Consider the following 17257-nt stretch of genomic DNA (forward strand, 5'->3'; position numbering starts at 1 on the left):
TTAGGCCTCATGAGTTGCGCGTGGTGGGCCTCGCGAAAGAAGGCTGGGTCGTGGATGGCTCTGCCGAAGTGGGTCACGCGCGGGAGGGACGCGGTTGTACGATCGTACGGATCTGATGTTTATCGTCCAGCGACTGGTGGTTAGTCGCTTCCTTTTCCTAATACTCGTTTTCTTGGTTTTCGGGAAACCAAGTTTTTCTTATCCAGGGATTAGGTGGACTAACCAAACATGGTTTTGGATGGTTAGATGCCTAAACGTGATTAGCGGAAACTGGTTTGGTATAACCATCGTATCCAAACAACGCCTAAAGAAACTTCACAGGATAATCCCCACTCAATCAAGAAAAAAAAAAGACTTTACAGGATAACTACCACAGGCCAATGCGCCAACAGTTTACGTCTTCTAATCCTGGTGGCGCCTTCAAACCACTCCGTTGCGCCGTCGTGCGTGAGCTGCTGTCTCCCGCGACTGGATCGCGCCGTCGCCCTGCTCGCATCGCCTCTCCGTCCCCTGGTCGCGGCGCCGGCATCCAGGCCTTCATCTCCGACGAGCGCCTGCCTGCCTTCGGCCGGTCGTCGTCCTCCCCTGAGATCCGCCCCCACGTACCCCGCCCGAGTTCGCCGCGGACCTGCCGCTCCGCGCCCGAACTCGCCGATCCCGGCTATCGTTCCCATGGGAGGTCCGCCGCCATCTTCCCCGGTTGCGCCGCCCGCCGTTCACCAGCCATCACCGGTCATCTCTTTTTTTTTTCCTCCTGAAGCGATCTGTTTCCCTCCTAAAGTTGGGTATTTCCTCACAGGAGTCTGATGGAAAACAGTACATCTGATCAATTTGTTAACGGCAGTTGTCACCGGAGCCGTCAGAATGACAACAATGGCACTGATTGTTCGGGAGAATCACATGGCGATCCGATGCGGAAGCTACACCAGCTTGTCAAAGAACACGGCGCACTCTGTCGAGCATTTCTCCACGAAGCATCATCCTCTGCAACTGCAATGCATCATCAGCAGCAGTCCGAACACCTCGTGCGCAAGCTCGGATCGATCTGGTACCATCCGGAGTGGGCAGCTCGCGTGCAAGATCTCCAGTGTTTATTCTCCTACTCCGAGTTCAGGCATGATGTGCTGGAAATTGTTGAGTTCTTCGAGAAGGAGCTCGGAAAGTGCAGGGATGAGCTCCAAACAGGTCAAGCAATAAGCTATTCAGCCTTAACCAACCTCCTGCCGCTGATCGTTCCTTTGGTCTTGAAGCTGCTTCGAGCTGTACATGCCCTATGGATATCGTACGCGGAGGATGCAATGGCAAATTTGCCAGAAGAACTCGTAGAAACTGCCAGAATCATGCAGAACCCTGCTCAGATCTCTCGTCTCCTCATAGAAATCGGGGAACTGTAGGACACCGACGACGTGGGCGGAGTTTGAAGAGAATGGCATAGGGCAGTGGTTACAGCGAATCCGTGAGAGCGGATACAACTTCTTGGGTTTATGTGCGGTCATCGAGGGACCGTCCTGCAAGCTGTTGGACATTTCATCAGTTAGCGATGCTATCCAGGAGAAATTGTATTGTATGGAGTTCCGGCATGTTAGCAAGCTCATCGACCTCTTCATTCTTCCGTTGGTCAAGTGCTGCCCTCGTGAGCTGTTGGGAGAATGGATTTTGAAGCTCTTACTACCCTTGCTCAGTGAATGTGGGTACGCACTTTCTGACGCGTGGTTCAGTCTTCTAAATGAAGGCCAGGGTCATGACCTCCCTTATTTAGCTCACTCCTTCGGCTATCTTGGTGGGTCGGAGGAAAGAGTAAAGAAGTTAGAAGGTTGTCTACTGCTTGACATGACTCGCAAAGTCTCCAAGTTGCTTGGGGTTCTAGCATCCGTGGAACCAAATGATGCGCTTATGCGTTTGGACCTGCTTCCTGGCATTACGGTGAAGACCGCTTCATTGTGTGATTCGAAGTGTGCAGCAACTTACTCTGTGGTTGGATATACTATACTTGATGATTGGTTTATCAGAATGTTAAACATGAACCTTTTTGGGTCATGGGTTGACGGTGAAGCAACGATGGACGCTCTTCCCTTCTGTCATGCTTTGGTCCAAGTTGCTGTCGCTACAAAACATGTGAAACTCAGACGGTTAATCGTAGATGCTATGCTTCCAGCTACAATTAAGCGTCTCTGTGACGATCTTCCATGTGCGGTTCAGCAGACAATCAGAAAGTTAAGTTGCCAGCTGAACCCAAGCAAGAGCAAAACGGCTACCGAAGATCTTTGGGTCCTATGTGAAGCGATTTATAAAGTTTTTATACAAAACCCGGATTTCACTATTGAAGATCCAGACCGTGAGAACACAGTTGACCGGTTTAAAGATTGGTTTTCAAGGCAAAAGCAAGAACTTCTTGTGAAAGCATCTTGTCCTATTCCAGCGGATTTTCCTGTCAATATGTGGAATTGGGAGCTTGAAGACGAATTTCAAAGGTACCTCCCTACCTATGTTGACATATTGTATGAAGCTGATGCAATGGATTGTTCAGAGTATGAATATCCATGCCAGTCTACGCTTTTTGAGAAACTGAGGCCTGAATTTAGATTAAAACATGGCATTAGCAACAGTCTGGATGATCATGTTAGGATTATACGTGATATGGTGTATCGAAAATTACCCGCAGCATGGTCTGAGATGCATTCCCATCAAATGGACGAATGGCTTTGTAAACTAATTTCCTTGAAACCTTACCTTACACACTCTAATAAACGCCATAGTGCCATGGCTCGGCTTATGGAAGACTTGCCGATTGATGCAAAGCTTTCTCCATTGGACGTGAAAGATGCGATTGCTACTTTTTACAATGTCATATTGTACTACTTGGAACCTAAGTTTCATCCTCTAATACGGGAGGGTCAAAAGGACTTCCTTATAAAGATAGCTCATCAGTTTAATTTTGCACAAGAGGCCAATTCGTGCAAGCCCCTCGAGCCGGAATTCATAGATTCTCCTGGCCATTTGCAGCCTTACGCATGTGAATACATCTATAGAATGAATATATATTGCAATTATTTTGAGGCAAGAGAACATGTCCGTCTGCATCAGGAGTTTGACCAATATTTGGCCTCAGGGGAACTGGACGATAATGTCTATAAGTTTAATTCTTCACATGATAAGTCTGTTCTGCAATTTGCTGAGAAACACGTTGTGAAAAGTCGGTTTGGGAAGCTTGACCATAAGCTCATGAAATTATCTTTGGATGATCGAGCTCACATTGTGCACGCGCAACGTCAAATTTATACTTATTGTGAAAACTTGAGAGACATCCTCGCGAACAAGGAGTTGAATGTGAGCATCCAAAAACTGAGGAACAAGCTAGAGGAGGAAGGCTTTTTCGACGTCGATAACGATTCTATCGACTGGGACAAGCCATGTTTTGTATCGCTTATAGGCAGATTTAAGCAGCTGGTTTTCAAAGGACATGGCTGCCCCAGACATGTTGTTGTTCAAGGAATTATGGAGTACTGGGCAATCTCACAAAGAAGCGGCGTAAAAACTGGACAGTTTTCTCTTGAGAAGGTTGTTGAAGAAGAGTGTCGTAGATGGAAGAAAAACATTGCAGATCTTTGGATGGATACAAGATACTACGAGGAATCATATCATGACATTCTCAGAAATCCTTTGACAAAGATACTCTGATGCATGCAGAGTTCATAACTCAGGTTTTGGAGTCAGCAGTTTCAGCCAACAATACATACAGGAAACCTTCTTTGCTGGTGAATTAATATTAGCAATTCGGTACGTTCGCAAGTGTTTACTTTTTAAATAAGTCTGGGCAAGCTATTTGCTGATGTATTAGTTAATGCTCGCAGGAAATTTCTGTCACTACGGATTTGAAACACGAACTCGAAGCACACACACCGACAGAAATGAAAAGTTCTTAATTAACTTGACTTCTCAACGGCCGGAAAGACATGCGTCCCCGTCAATCCGCTGCTTGATCTAGCCACTATTACTACAAAATAGCTAGCTCGAGTCCAGCTTACACATGACCGGTTCATGCATATGTACTCCCTCCGTTCTTAAATATAAGTCTTTTTAGACATTTCACTATGAACTACGTACGAAGTAAAATGAGTGAACTTACACTCTAAAATATATCTATATACATCCGTATATAGTTGGTAGTGAAATCTTTAAAAAGACTTACATTGAGGAACGGAGGGATTACATCAGCCAAGTCAACCAGCCGCATGTAACCATCAGGGTTAGTGAGCTCATTTTCTAAAGAAATCAGGGTCAGTGAACTAATGTTTGTTACTCCTTTACTATATATACGTACTATTTGTGTATCATATCATCAACGACGCCCTGTCTGAGATTGTTTCTCGGTGAGCCAATTGAATGACGAGTGGTGGCAACTACCGGTCGGTGTAGTAACGTTCCAACGAAGCAAAAAGATCCAACAAAAAATCATTGATAATTTTTAGCACATGCATGGCAACATATGTATACACAACATATGCCAAGGCTAGGTCTTCGAATGCCCATCTATATAAGTAGTAGCTTCCTGCTCGAACCATAGCAGCAGCAAGCATTCTCCACGCCCTGATCGACCAGCTACCAACCACCTCTCTCTTTTCTCAATCTTGGTCAAGAACTCGAGCTAGCTTGAAACAATGGCCGCTGCTGGTGCTGAGAAGCTGCACGTTCTGGTGGCGTGTGCCTTGCTGCTGCTCCTTGCTGTGGGGTGCCAGGCCAGCCCTCTGCAGATCGGGTTCTACCGCGACAGGTGCCCCCAGGCGGAGGCCGTCGTCAAGGGCGTGATGATGGACGCCATCTCCCAGAACCCCGGCAATGGCGCCGCCATGATCCGCATGCTCTTCCACGACTGCTTCGTTGAGGTACAACAAATAAATTGCAATGAAAACATGTATGCGTGCTTTTATAGTTGATTGATTTTGTCGAGTCGTCGGTGTGATCACCTAGGGCTGTGACGCTTCGGTCCTCCTGGACCCGACCCCGTTCAGCCCGACGCCGGAGAAGCTCAGCGCGCCCAACAATCCCTCCCTGCGTGGCTTCGAGCTGATCGACGCCATCAAGGCCGCCCTCGAGGCGGCCTGCCCGGGCGTCGTCTCCTGTGCCGACATCATCGCTTTCTCGGCCCGCGACGCGTCCTGCATCCTGAGCGGGGGCAAGGTGGACTTCGAGGTGCCGTCCGGCCGCCGCGACGGCACCTTCTCCAACGCCTCCGAGCCTGTTAAGTTCCTCGTCCCACCCACGTCCAACCTCAGCGACCTCGTGGACAGCTTCGTCGTCAAGGGCCTCGACAAGGAGGACCTGGTCATCCTCTCTGGCGCACACACCATCGGGCGCTCCCACTGCTCCGCCTTCGTCCCCGACCGCCTCAACGTCTCCTCCGACATCGACGGCGGCCTCGCCGCATTCCTGCGTGGTCAGTGCCCCGCCGACGCCACCCCGGGCAGCAACGACCCAACGGTGATGCAGGACGTGGTGACCCCGAACGATCTGGACAAGCAGTACTACAACAACGTGCTATCGCACACGGTGCTCTTCACCTCCGATGCGGCGCTCCTGACATCGGAGGAGACGGCGAGGATGGTGTTGGACAATGCCAACATCCCCGGATGGTGGGAGGACAGGTTCGAGAAGGCCATGGTGAAGATGGCCGGCATCGAGGTCAAGACCGGCGATCAGGGACAGATCAGGAAGAACTGCCGCGCAATCAACTACTACTAAGTGCATGCATGCGCGTCTACGTCTACGTGCATGCATGGTGAAGGAAGACTCCATCTCCATTGTTTGCTTTCACCCTGCAAGCGAGTTACCGCTGTAAAGTTTTTTTTTTAAGTTTAAAGTTTGGTTGTTTTAGCATCCATCATTGTTGTCATTTCTTTCGTTATTTCTTGGTTCAATTCTCGTCAACTGAATTCTTTGTCCACATGTGTAAATGCGCTGCGAGCCAATGTTCTTTCATTTGGGAAAATAAAGTTACACTTTTGCTGTAACATGTTTTGAACAAATTGGTCGTTGCCGAGAGTCAAATCATGGAAGCTCGACAAAAAACACGCAAGTGAGTACGTTTTCACGGCAACGTGCCCGACTCGACAGATGCATGCTGTCGTTGAGAGCCCGGTAAAGGGAACTCGGCAAATAAATTGAACTCGGCTTATACGGACTACGTCGAGTTCCTGGCATTGGTAGGCCATCCTCAGCAATGTTTATGCCACGTCGCGACAAGGGTAGTTGTTTTTTTTTAAAGAAGGATGACCCCCGGCCTCTGCATCTAGAAGATGCATGCGGTCATTTTATTGATTATTCTGAGGACCTTATAAAATAGAACAACAATATGCCTGAATCCGCCATCTTGGCAACATCTGCCGCTACTCCTATCCAAATGATGAAGGGGTGCAAGCTGGCCACATACCTAGACCTCTCACCTAAACCTAACATCTAAAGTCGGAGGCCTCACCCAAGCCATCTGTCGGGTCCGGGGTTCAAACCGATCCGACGCACTCACATGTGTCGTCGCCGCCGTCTTTCACTGGTCCAACTTCAGAGCAGATTGAGGTGACAACCTTGGCAGGTCCTCTGCCATCGACGCCACCACGACGCCAAATGACGACCTCCACCTATGCGAGCCTTGGCAGGTCCTCCGCCATTGACGTCACCACGACGCTAGACGACGACCTCCACCTACGCGAGTCCATCTCCAAGCAACGGACTTAAATCCATGCTAGGATAGGGCCGCACCACCGCCGTCGCCCACCACCCACAATCGCCACCCAACCCCAAGGTTTCCAAAGCGGCGCCTTCAAGAAGGGAACGGCGCCATGAGCGCCGCCGCCGCCCAACAAAGTTAGGGCTTTCGCCCGGGAGACCTAGGGGAAGGTGAAGTGAGGAGGTCAGTCCATACCGACGCCTCCAAGGAGGGGAACGGCGTCCTCAGGCGTCGCCGTCGGCGCGGCCGGTCATGGCCGGCCAGGGATTTCGCCCGAACTAGATCCCCGCCACCAGCAGCGCCTCCTGTACAGTACTGGCGACGAAAAGGAAGTGCGGCCCGACCAGGTTGGCCCGCACGCCGAACAGGGGATGTAACACCCCAGTAGTCAAGCTACAGTGATTTCCCCCTAATGTGCCATGTCATCATGTTTTGCTATGCTTATATTGCCCCTTGATTGAAACCCTAGTCAAATTTAATTTCAAATGCAAGTCAAAATTTTATTCCTTCAAACACAAAAAAACAAAAGTGTTCAGAATATAGTGCACTAGGTAATTGTCATGTGTTAACCATTTAAAAAAAATAAAGTGGCCTTAAAATGTTCAAAACAGGACCAACCACTTTTATTTGAACTTTTTCCTTTTAAAACAAATAATTGTACGTTTCCAAACCACATGAAACTTTGTGTGCCAAAATTCAACTTGCAGCCTGGTATTTAAGTAACAAGTTTCAAGTCCAAAAAATTGAATGGTATTAAATTAAAATACGAAACATTGAAGGAACTACAAAACAGTAAATAAAATAAAACAACAAAAAGAAATGCAACTATGCACTAGGCCTGCTGCTGTAGTGACAAGGCCCAGCCCACAGCAGGCCTTCCACTATCTCCTGCTACAGAGAGGAGGCCATGGCGCACATCCAGCCGTCGTGACTGCCGATGTCACCGTGTTGACCATCCAACGAACCCCAGAGGTGTATAAAGACCTCCCCAACCGAGTGGACAAACCCTAGCCTTCTCATTCTCTCTGTCTCGTTCATCCCGTTGATTTGTTCATCGCCCGAAGCACATGGCCATCATCGCCGCGTCGATCCCGCGGCCACCGACCTCCCCTCGGCGCGCCAAGATGTCCAGGAGAACCGTCGCGGTCTACTTCGTCTACCCCGAGCACTGAATCGAGCAAGGACGACCCATACACTCGCCGTCGACCTCATCTTCAATGCGTACATCGCCGGCGTCCGGCGTCGATTGCCGCCGCTCCGGTCCACCTCCGGCCACTCCTACCACGTCCCCGAGTTCACTGTGAGCTCCTCTGCTCGCCCCCTCGATCTGTCGCCGTTTAGCCGCCCCGCACTTCGGCCGGCATGGACGGAGCTTGCGCTCGCCCGCCCCCTGCCTATCCCGGCCACAATCTGAGCCGCCCACACGCGCGCCCGCAAGCCCTGCGTCGCGCCCTTGCCTCGCTCCTGCCTGCCCGCGCGTGCGCGCCTGCACTTGCTGCTGCTGCTTGCTCTGCGTACTGCCGGCGCTGCCGCTGTCTGTTGCTGTTGCGTTGCGGCTACCTGTCGCTGCTGCTTTGCCGCCGCTGCTGCTCGCCCTCTGCCTGCTGCTCTTGCACTGCTGTGCTGCTTGGCCACTGCTTGATGCTTCGCCTTTTGCTGCTCTGCTTACCACTGCCGCTAGTTGCTGCAGCAGGCTGCTGCTGATGCTTGGGCATGGCTGTGCGTGTGTGCACAAGGTGCACACCCGACTGTGCCTCCGGGCGGCTTAATTAATTAGTGATAGATTAGTTTAGGATTAGATTAGTGGAATAAAAAGCCTAATGTGCAGATGACATGTGGCCCTACTAGTTTAAATTACTTTAGACTAATTAAATTGACCCTGTGACACTTACATATGGGCCACACCTCTCCTTTTGACTAGTCAAATTGACTTGGTCAATTCGAATTAAAAGTAATTTAGAAAATCTAAAATATTGATAAAACTTAAAGAAAATCATAGAAAATTATCCGTGACTCGGATGAAAAAACTTTACACATGAAAGTTTCTCAGAACGACGAGACGAATCCAAATACGCAGTCTGTTCGTCCGCCACACGTCCCTAGCATAGCGAACCAGCAACTTTCCCCCTCTGGGTCCGTCTGTCCGAAAACGTGAAACACCGGGAATACTTTTCCGGATGTTTTCCCCCTTCGCCGGTAGCACCTATCCCTGCGTTAGATCACTCCTGGCTCTGCGTATTGCCTTGTTATGTTTTGTGATGCTTTGTTTGCTCTGTTATTTATTGTGTTCCCCCGTTACTTTTTTCCGGTAGACCCCGAGACCGCTGTCGGTACCCCTGTGATCGACTACATCGACGACAAACCCTCCTTCTTGCCAGAGAAACCAGGCAAGCCCCCGCTTTGATCACCAGATATCGCCTATTCTTCTCTATACTGCTTGCATTAGAGTAGTGTAGCATGTTACTGCTTTCCGTTAATCCTATTCTGATGCATAGCCTGTCCTTGCTACTACTGTTGTTACCTTTACCTGCAATCCTACATGCTTAGTATAGGATGCTAGTATTCCATCAGTGGCCATACACTCTTGTCCGTCTGCCATGCTATACTACTGGGCCGTGATCATTTCGGGAGGTGATCACGGGCATATGCTATATACTTTATATTGTTACATTACTTATGATACTGTTCGGAGATGGGGGCTGAAGGGGCAGGTGGCTCCATCCCGGTAGAGGTGGGTCTGGGTTCCCGACGGCCTCCGACTGTTACATTATGGCGGAGCGACAGGGCAGGTTGAGACCACCTAGGAAAGAGGTGGGCCTGGCCCTGGTCGGCGTCCGCGGTTACTTCAAAATAACACGCTTAATGAGTTCTTGGTATTTGATCTGAGTCTGGCCATTTGGTCTATACGCACTAACCAACTACGCGGGAACAGTTATGGGCACTCGACGTCGTGGTATCAGCCGAAGCCTTCTTGACGTCAGCGACTGAGCGGCGCGCGCCGGATTGGACTGGAACGCCTGCTAGGCTAGGTCTGCTTCCGGCCGCGTTCGCAACGTGCAGGTGTGCAAAGGGCGATGGGCCCAGGCCCCTGCGCCATAGGATTTAGACCGGTGTGCTGACCTCTTTGTTGTGCATAGGTAGGGCTGCGACGTGTTGATCTTCCGAGGCTGGGCATGACCCAGGAAAGTGTATCCGGCCAAATGGGATCGAGCGTGTTGGGTTATGTGGTGCACCCCTACAGGGAAGTTTATCTATTCGAATAGCCGTGATCTTCGGTAACAGGACGACCCGGAGTTGTACCTTGACCTTATGACAACTAGAACTGGATACTTAATAAAACACACCCTTCCAAGTGACAGATATAACCCGGTGATCGCTCTCACACAGGGCGATGAGGGGAGGATCGCCGGGTAGGATTATGCTATGCGGTGCTACTTGGTGAACTTACCATCTACTCTTTTCTACATGCTGCAAGATGGAGGCTGCCAGAAGCGTAGTCTTCGACAGGATTAGCTATCCCCCTCTTATTTTGGCTTTCTGCAGTTCAGTCCACTGATATGGCCCTTTACACATATTCCCGTGCATATGTAGTGTAGATCCTTGCTTGCGAGTACTTTGGATGAGTACTCACGGTTGCTTTCTCCCTCTTTTCCCCCTTTCCTTTATTTCTGGTTGTCGCTACCAGATGCTGGAGTCCAGGAGCCAGACGCCACCATCGACGACGACTCCTACTGCTTTGGAGGTGCCTACTACTACGTGCAGACTGCTGACGACGACCAGGAGTAGTTTAGGAGGATCCCAGGCAGGCATGCGTCTCTTTCGATCTGTATCCCAATTTGTGCTAGCCTTCTTAAGGCAAACTTGTTTAACTTATGTCTGTACTCAGATATTGTTGCTTCCGCTGAGTCGTCTATAATCGAGCACTTGTATTCGAGCCCTCGAGGCCCCTGGCTTGTATTATGATGCTTGTATGACTTATTTATGTTTTTAGAGTTGTGTTGTAATATCTTCCCGTGAGTCCCTGATCTTGATCGTACACGTTTGCGTGCATGATTAGTGTATGATTGAATCGGGGGGCGTCACAGGGGAGGAGGGAAGGCGCCAGATCACGCGCACCGTCCGCTGCAGAAGCTGCCGCCGGTCGCCAACGACCATCGGATCCCGCCGCCCGCGCGGCCGGGACACCAGATCCACCGCCCGCATGGCAGCTAGCCGGTCGTGCTTTGCCAATGGAGCCGCCGCTCCAGATCCGCGGTTCCCACGCAGAAGTAGGGCAACCGAGGCCCCGCCGCCATCATCCTTGGCGCCCCAGGCTTGCCCAGCGGCTGCCTCAGGTGGCGGCGAGGAAGGAAAGAGGAGGAGGAGCGGCTAGGGTTGGGAGGAGGAGGGGCGGACATGGGTTCGCGACAAGGGTAGTTGTTGTGTACTCCGTTATGACAGACTGAGTTTGTCGAGCCCCAAATTACGGAAGTCGGCATAGTTTTAATCATACATTCATGATTCATCCTTTTTCTTTCCACCATGTAGACGGTTTTGCTGAGTTCCCGATCCAAGGCAGTCGCCGAAGAGTTCCTATATATGTAGGTACAATCGTGGCTTATCTGACCTAAAATATTTCTTATACATACCGATCCGCCGCCGACTCCTCCTCCCTATTGGCCACCGCTATCGTGCCGCTGCATGTACCCCTGTCGCTTCTCCTCCGGCCGTCTCCCCTAGCCGCTCCGCTCCTCTCCGTCGACGTTAGCTCCTCCCCTCCCGGTGGCGCACTCCGGCTGAAACCCCGCGCGCGTCCCGGAAGAGCTCTTCCATACAAGATTCTCCCCATTTGAAAATTTAAAATGTTTTGTAGCTCAAACCGCCGGTCAGATTTAAGATTCATTTGCACCTTCAAATCCGCCGTGACAAGACCTTTAAAACTAGTTTCGTGTTTGGTATGTTCTAAGAAAAAAAAATTGGGTCCAAAATTATCACGCCTGAGCTGCGTAAGTTATCACGTTTGTGGTACGTGAGTTACCATGCTACTTTACACTAAAATAAATTATCGACGTACAAAAGCCCCAAACTCTTGGACAACTTTTCTGTACGAATATGGTAATGAAAATGGCAAAAAGGTCTTTTTCCAGACATTCGCTGTCTACTTTTGACCGACTTGGCTCGTAAATGGGCTACAGAAGATCAGCCATCGTGCTGGGCAATGCAGGACTGATCCATTTGTAACACAGTTTTTTTTTTCGCTTTATTTACTCACCTCACCCAGCAAACGTGAGGCTGTGCTCTCTCGCATCTCCTAACGCATCGCTCGCTCGCATGCATCTCGTTGGTTGACCGGCTGACTGGTTGACCAGTTGTCCATTGACTTTCTAAAAACTTAATAAAATAAGAAAGAAAACAAAACGAGTTCACAATTTTTTTTTAAAAAAATAGCGAACTTGAGAAAAGTCCATACAAAAGTTCACAAAAATTTCAAAAAGTTCATGAAGCTTAAAAAATGTTTAAGAATTATAAAAAAGGTTTGTGAAATTCAAAAAACAAATTCGTGGAATTCAAAAAAAAAGAAAGTTTTGAAAAAAGTTCACAAGCTAGAAGTTCAAGAATTTGAAAAGGTTCACGAATTTGAAAAGAGAAAAAGTTGATGAAAATTAAAATTAAGAAAATGAGAAGACCAAAACCACACAAAACCCAGCCCAAAAAAGGCACAGAAACAAACACACACAAAACCGGTCACAAAAAAAGCGAGAAGAAAACAAACTACAAACTACGTACTGCATAAATTGGCGTTGATCGCTGAGCTTGATTTTCATGTTTTCAATCTTCCACAAATCATAACATAAAATGATTTCCAACAGATCACACCCGTTACATCGATCATCTACCTGTTAGGCTGTTGCTACCAAGGAATTAGTAGTTAATGCTCGCAGGAAATTTCTGGCACTACGGATTTGAAACACGAAGCACACACACGGACAAACGAAACGTTCTAAATTAACTTGATTGACTTCTCAACGGCCGGAAAAACATGCGTCCCCGTCAATCAGCTGCCTGATCTAGGTACTATAACTACAAAATACTGGCTAGCTCCAGTCCAGGTCTAGCTTACACATGACCGGTTCATACATATGTACATCAGCCAAGTCAACAGGCCGAATGTAACCATCAGGGTTAGTGAGCTCATTTTCTGAAGAAATCAGGGTCAGTGAACTACTGTTTGTTACTCCTTATTTGTGTATCATATCATCACCGACGCCCTGTGAGATTGTTTTGGGTGCCACTGGGTTGTCAGGAGCTGAGTGAGCCAATTGAACGACGAGCGGTGGCAACTACCGGCCGGTGTAGTAACGTTCCAACGAAGCAAGAAAGATCGGGAAAAATCATTGCCAATAAGGCTGGCTAGGTCTTCGAATGCTCGCCTAATCGCCTATATAAGCAGCTTCCTGCTGGAACTATAGCCGCAGGCATTCTCCGGGCACTGATCGATCACCTCCCTCTTCTCTCTCTTTTGTCTTAGTCAAGAACTCAAGCTAGCTTGAAACAATGGCGGCTGCTGGTGCTGAGAAGCTGTACCTTCTGGTGGCGTGCGCTTTGCTGCTCCTCGCCGTGGGGTGCCAGGCCAGCCCTCTGCAGATCGGGTTCTACCATGACAGGTGCCCCCAAGCGGAGGCAATCGTCAAGGGCGTCATGATGGAGGCCATCTCCCAAAACCCTGGCAATGCTGCCGCCATGATCCGCATGCTCTTCCACGACTGCTTTGTCGAGGTACATACTACTCACTGCAAGAAATTCAAGAATTCGTCCGATTAACTAGTTAACTTGCCGATTAATCGCTACTCGTAGGATCATCGAGTAGCCGATAAACTGGTAAATCGGTTAATTAATTGATTAAATGGCCGATTAACTTGCCAATTAGCCTACTAATCCCCAACTCACCAGGCAACCAAGTAGCTACCAGTTAATGATTTCCTCAACAATACAATGCAAACATGCATGTATACTTTTATAGTTGATTGATTTTGCCGAATTGTCGGTGGTCACCTAGGGTTGTGATGCTTCGGTCCTCCTGGACCCGACCCCGTTCAGCCCGACGCCGGAGAAGCTCAGCGCGCCCAACAATCCCTCCCTACGCGGCTTTGAGCTGATCGACGCCATCAAGGACGCCCTCGAGGCGGCCTGCCCGGGCGTCGTCTCCTGCGCCGACATCATCGCTTTCTCGGCCCGCGACGCGTCCTGCATCCTCAGCGGGGGCAAGGTGGACTTCGAGGTGCCGTCCGGCCGCCGCGACGGCACCTTCTCCAACGCCTCCGAGCCGGTCAAGTTCCTCGTCCCGCCCACGTCCAACCTTAGTGACCTCGTGGAAAGCTTTGTCGTCAAGGGCCTCGACGTGGAGGACCTGGTCATCCTCTCCGGCGCGCACACCATCGGGCGCTCCCACTGCTCCGCCTTCGTGCCCGACCGCCTCAACGTCTCCTCCGACATCGACGGCGGCCTCGCTGCGTTCCTGCGTGGCCAGTGCCCCGCGGACGCCGCCCCAGGCGACAACGACCCGACGGTGATGCAGGACGTGGTGACCCCGAACGACCTGGACAGGCAGTACTACAACAACGTGTTGTCGCACACGGTGCTCTTCACCTCTGACGCGGCGCTCCTGACGTCGGAGGAGACGGCGAGGATGGTGGTGGACAACGCCAACATCCCCGGGTGGTGGGAGGACAGGTTCGAGAAGGCCATGGTGAAGATGGCCGGCATCGAGGTCAAGACCGGCGACCAGGGACAGATCAGGAAGAACTGCCGCGCAATCAACTACTACTAAGTGCAGTGCATGCGCGTCTAGGACGTGCATGCGTGGTGAAGGATCACTCCATCTCCATTGTCTGCTTTCATCCTGGAAGCGAGTTACCGCTGTATAGTTTGGCGTTCTTTTAGCATCCATCATTGTTGTCTTTTCTTTTGTTATTGCTTAGTTCAATTCTCGCCAACGGAATTGTTCGTCTACATGTGTAACTGCGCTGCAAGCCAATGTTCTTCCATTTGGGAAAATAAAGTTACACTTTTGCTGTAACATTTTGCATCTTCGAACATGACACTACTGGAAAGTTGGTCATTGCCGAGAGTCAAATCACAGAAGCTCGACAAAAAACACATAAGCGAGCACGTTTCTTGGCAACGTGCCCGACTCGGCAGATGCATGCCGTTGTCGAGAGCCAGGTAAAGGGAACTCGACAATCAAATTAAACTCGGCTTATACGGACTACGCGGAGTTCCTAGCATTGACAGGCCGTACTTAGCAAAGTTTATGCCACGGGGCGACAAGGGTAGTTGTTGTGTACTCCATTACGGCAACTTTTGACCGACTTGGCTTGGGCTACATAGGATCAGCCCTCGTGTTGGGCAATGCAGGATTGATCCGTTTGTAACACACTACTTTTTTTCGCTTTATTTACTCACCTCAACGGCGTCATTACGGTACAAAATTTATCTAACCTATAACTAATCACAACTCAGGCCTCACCCAGATGGATGGTTTTTTTTTTTTGAAAAAAGCGCTCGTATTTCATTCAACTACATGCAAGATCCATACAAATACGAGTACAAAGACGCAAACATACATCACAGGTACATCCAGTACAGTTGTCCCACCATATCACAGAAAGCACCCAAACGAACACCAAAATCGCATAAAAGTCCTTGGGTCCCTGTTCATCCTCAACCTTCAACGAACCGCCGTAATCTCTGCCGTCGCCGGAGCAAAGGAGAGTTGCTGGCGAAGAAGCAAGGGCAGGAGCACCATCGCCACAAAGGCTTTGTGAGCCGCAAATAGGTTGTCGGAATAATGGGCCACGGGTAGCCTAACCCGAGTCCCTGAGCCTTTCAAGACATTGGGCCGACTGCGCCCCACAAACATCCAGAATGAAGCGCCGCCTCCTGGTGGCCGGCTGGCTCGAGTGGCCGGCTGCCAGAAGACGGCCAAGCTCCAGAAAACGGCACCAAGATAGGCCGACTCCTAGCAGGCGGCCTCCAGAGAGGCCGGCTCCTAGCCGGCGGCCCACGGCGCCATCAAAGTCTGCGCCCCCATTAAGAAGACAAGACAGGATGTGGCTACAGTGTAGCCCATCACTCCCATATCCATGGCGAGGCGCGGCCACAGTGCCCCGTACAGGCGGAGATCTCCGCACGGCGCGGCGCTGTTGCCACTCCACCCTTGACGTCACTCCTAACGGGCGGAGCCCTGTTCCCACGATGACCTGTCGGTACGGCCTGCAGGCGGCGGCCCCTATCAGGCGGCGAGAGCCCGAAAGACGGCGGAAACCTGACCAGTCAGACCTGAGGGAGGCCGGCCTCTAGCAGGCGGCCCTCCCCTCCCTCGGAGTCCGTGCGCCATTAACCAGATGAGACACGGTGTGGCTACAATGATCTCCCACCAGGCGGCGGGACTGTAGGCACGCTCCCCTGACCAAGTACGCGTCATTAGCATTACGGCTACAGTAATCAGCCACCGACCATGTTGGAAATATGCCCTAGAGGCAATAATAAAATGGTTATTATTGTATTTCCTTGTTCATGATAATTCTGTATTGTTCATGCTATAATTGTATTAACTGGAAACCGTAATACATGTGTGAATACATAGACCACAACATGTCCCTAGTAAGCCTCTAGTTGACTAGCTCGTTGATCAATAGATGGTTATGGTTTCCTGACCATGGACATTGGATGTCATTGATAACGGGATCACATCATTAGGAGAATGATGTGATGGACAAGACCCAATCCTAAGCATAGCACAAGATCGTGTAGTTCGTTTGCTAAGAGCTTTTCTAATGTCAAGTATCATTTCCTTAGACCATGAGATTGTGCAACTCCCGGATACCGTAGGAATGCTTTGGGTGTACCAAACGTCACAACGTAACTGGGTGGCTATAAAGGTGCACTACAGGTATCTCCGAAAGTGTCTGTTGGGTTGGCACGAATCGAGACTGGGATTTGTCACTCCGTATGACGGAGAGGTATCTCCGGGCCCACTCGGTAATGCATCATCATAATGAGCTCAATGTGACTAAGGAGTTAGCCACGGGATCATGCGTTACGAAACGAGTAAAGAGACTTGCCGGTAACGAGATTGAACGAGGTATTGGGATACCGACGATCGAATCTCGGGCAAGTAACATACCGATAGACAAAGGGAATTGTATACGGGATTGATTGAATCCTCGACATCGTGGTTCATCCGATGAGATCATCGTGGAGCATGTGGGAGCCAACATGGGTATCCAGATCCCGCTGTTGGTTATTGACCGGAGAAATGTCTCGGTCATGTCTACATGTCTCCCGAACCCGTAGGGTCTACACACTTAAGGTTCGGTGACGCTAGAGTTGTAGAGATATTAGTATGCGGTTAACCGAAAGTTGTTCGGAGTCCCGGATGAGATCCCGGACGTCACGAGGAGTTCCGGAATGGTCCGGAGGTAAAGATTTATATATGGGAAGTCCTATTTTGGCCACCGGAAAATGTTCGGGATTTTTCGGTATTGTACCGGGAAG

At 50.1% G+C, this 17257-nt stretch overlaps 4 protein-coding genes across 4 annotated transcripts; all 4 read left to right on the top strand.

Annotated features, from left to right (window-relative positions):
* Nucleotides 1-380: 380 nt before the first annotated feature.
* Nucleotides 381-1394, top strand: LOC123170775 (uncharacterized). Its single transcript, XM_044588539.1, has 2 exons — nt 381-679; nt 800-1394. Exons 1-2 carry the CDS (start codon nt 381-383, stop codon nt 1392-1394), a joined length of 894 nt encoding a protein of 297 aa, XP_044444474.1.
* A 172-nt stretch (nt 1395-1566) lies between these two features.
* On the top strand, nt 1567-4523 carry LOC123170121 (uncharacterized). Its single transcript, XM_044587961.1, has 2 exons — nt 1567-3777; nt 3852-4523. Exon 1 carries the CDS (start codon nt 1567-1569, stop codon nt 3676-3678), a length of 2112 nt encoding a protein of 703 aa, XP_044443896.1. The 3' UTR covers nt 3679-3777; nt 3852-4523.
* Nucleotides 4524-4579: 56 nt separating this feature from the next.
* LOC123170122 (peroxidase 2) lies at nt 4580-5999 on the top strand. The gene is made up of 2 exons (XM_044587962.1): nt 4580-4883; nt 4969-5999. The coding sequence occupies exons 1-2, from the start codon at nt 4659-4661 to the stop codon at nt 5737-5739; spliced, it is 996 nt and encodes a 331-aa protein (XP_044443897.1). The 5' UTR covers nt 4580-4658; the 3' UTR covers nt 5740-5999.
* Nucleotides 6000-13189: 7190 nt separating this feature from the next.
* Nucleotides 13190-14777, top strand: LOC123169288 (peroxidase 2). The gene is made up of 2 exons (XM_044587128.1): nt 13190-13477; nt 13758-14777. Exons 1-2 carry the CDS (start codon nt 13256-13258, stop codon nt 14526-14528), a joined length of 993 nt encoding a protein of 330 aa, XP_044443063.1. The 5' UTR covers nt 13190-13255; the 3' UTR covers nt 14529-14777.
* The last annotated feature ends 2480 nt before the right edge of the window (nt 14778-17257 follow it).

Source organism: Triticum aestivum, chromosome 7D (genome assembly GCF_018294505.1).
Source record: "Triticum aestivum cultivar Chinese Spring chromosome 7D, IWGSC CS RefSeq v2.1, whole genome shotgun sequence".
Taxonomy (NCBI): Eukaryota; Viridiplantae; Streptophyta; class Magnoliopsida; order Poales; family Poaceae; genus Triticum; species Triticum aestivum.